Source organism: Mesitornis unicolor, unplaced genomic scaffold (assembly GCF_000695765.1).
Source record: "Mesitornis unicolor isolate BGI_N332 unplaced genomic scaffold, ASM69576v1 scaffold28407, whole genome shotgun sequence".
NCBI classification, from domain to species: Eukaryota; Metazoa; Chordata; class Aves; order Mesitornithiformes; family Mesitornithidae; genus Mesitornis; species Mesitornis unicolor.
Genome location: NW_010196231.1, coordinates 24,624 through 25,881, shown reverse-complemented (window position 1 = coordinate 25,881; position 1,258 = coordinate 24,624). Strand labels below are relative to the sequence as shown.

The window sequence follows — 1,258 nt, the reverse complement described above, 5'->3', positions numbered from 1 at the left end:
TTTGTCGGTAAAGAGGTTTAAAATAACTCCGATGTCACCAGCATGCAGTTAAACGTGCATCAGAGGAAGGGAAATACACCACTATAAAAAGAAATCTGCCCTTTTTTCAGGAAAAGTGCAGTTCCTGATTGCTTTACATTCAGCTCAGGAAAATAAAAACTTTGGTTAAAACATAACATTGTATGGTAAACACTGTATTGCCCTTATAAAAATGGAAAGACAAAAAAACACAAAGGAGAGATACTCAGAAATATCTCAGCACTTAGAACACAGACACAGGAAAACACAGGGCACAAACACTACCACACTGCAGTATGAGGGCCAAAACCATACGGTTACTGATGCGGAGGGGCTGTGCAATGGCCAAGCCTTATCTATTTCATCTGAACCCAGGGAATCCTTCCTGGGGAGCCCAGGCTGGCAGAGGGGAATCGGCCTTCAGGCTCGCTTCAGTCCATGGCGCGAAGCCACCGCGCTACTGCTGCAGAGCGCTCTCCGAGGCCGAAGGGTTGTCTGTGTAAAACTGAGCGATTTGGTCTCTGTATTTCTCTACCACTGCAGGTCTCTTCAGCTTCATGGTTGGGCCTGTGGAAAGAAACACAGCACAAGGTATCAGTGGTGCTGGGGCTGTGTGGAGACACAAATCAGTACTGGAGTGAAGCGAGCCTGGAGGAACAGGCAGAATGGAGAAGCAGATGTTGACTTCTAGATTTCTTTGTGATTAATAAGATCTTCCTTCCTCTGTGAACAGAAAGAGCAACAGATGACACAGAGCAAAGGGTGAGCGTAGCTCAGTTCAGTTCTGTCAGGCAGAAATGGGGAATTCATCCCACCCTCCCCAAAACTATGGCATGGAAAAGCCACAGTGCAGCAGGGCCATGGGTGGCCCTGGGGGTTCTGGGTGTGTCATCTGTCTGACACCCAAGGAAATGGGGACAGGGTAACCCCATGGCCCCACCCACCACTCACCAAGCTCGCCACCGAAGAGAGAAAAGTCCTTCTCCAGAAGGACCCACTTCTGGACTTTCTGAGCATTTGAGACAGCTCCCTCATTGACTGCTGAAACTCCCTGCTGGATAGCTGCATAGATGGCCTTGTCTTTGCTGCTGATGATTTCAGAGACTTTTGTGGCCTTGCTGCCCAGCTTTTGACAGTATTCAATTGCTTCTGGAGTGAGATCATCTCCTGGCTCACCAGTTTCTACATCAACTGTGCACTGCAAGAGAAGCCAGAACAGGTAACTCCCTCTTGCTGAACC

The 1,258-nt window shown here is 48.6% G+C and overlaps 1 protein-coding gene across 1 annotated transcript in view; it reads right to left on the bottom strand.

The window, feature by feature from the left end:
• Positions 1-475: 475 nt before the first annotated feature.
• The window catches only part of ACSBG2 (acyl-CoA synthetase bubblegum family member 2), a 12,199-nt gene continuing 11,416 nt past the window's right edge, over positions 476-1,258 (bottom strand). The window contains exons 14-15 of the mRNA XM_010188408.1: positions 970-1,216; positions 476-585 (exon numbers count right to left, since the gene is read on the bottom strand). Coding sequence (XP_010186710.1) covers positions 476-585; positions 970-1,216 — 357 coding nt within the window. The remainder of the gene's footprint in view (positions 586-969; positions 1,217-1,258) is intronic.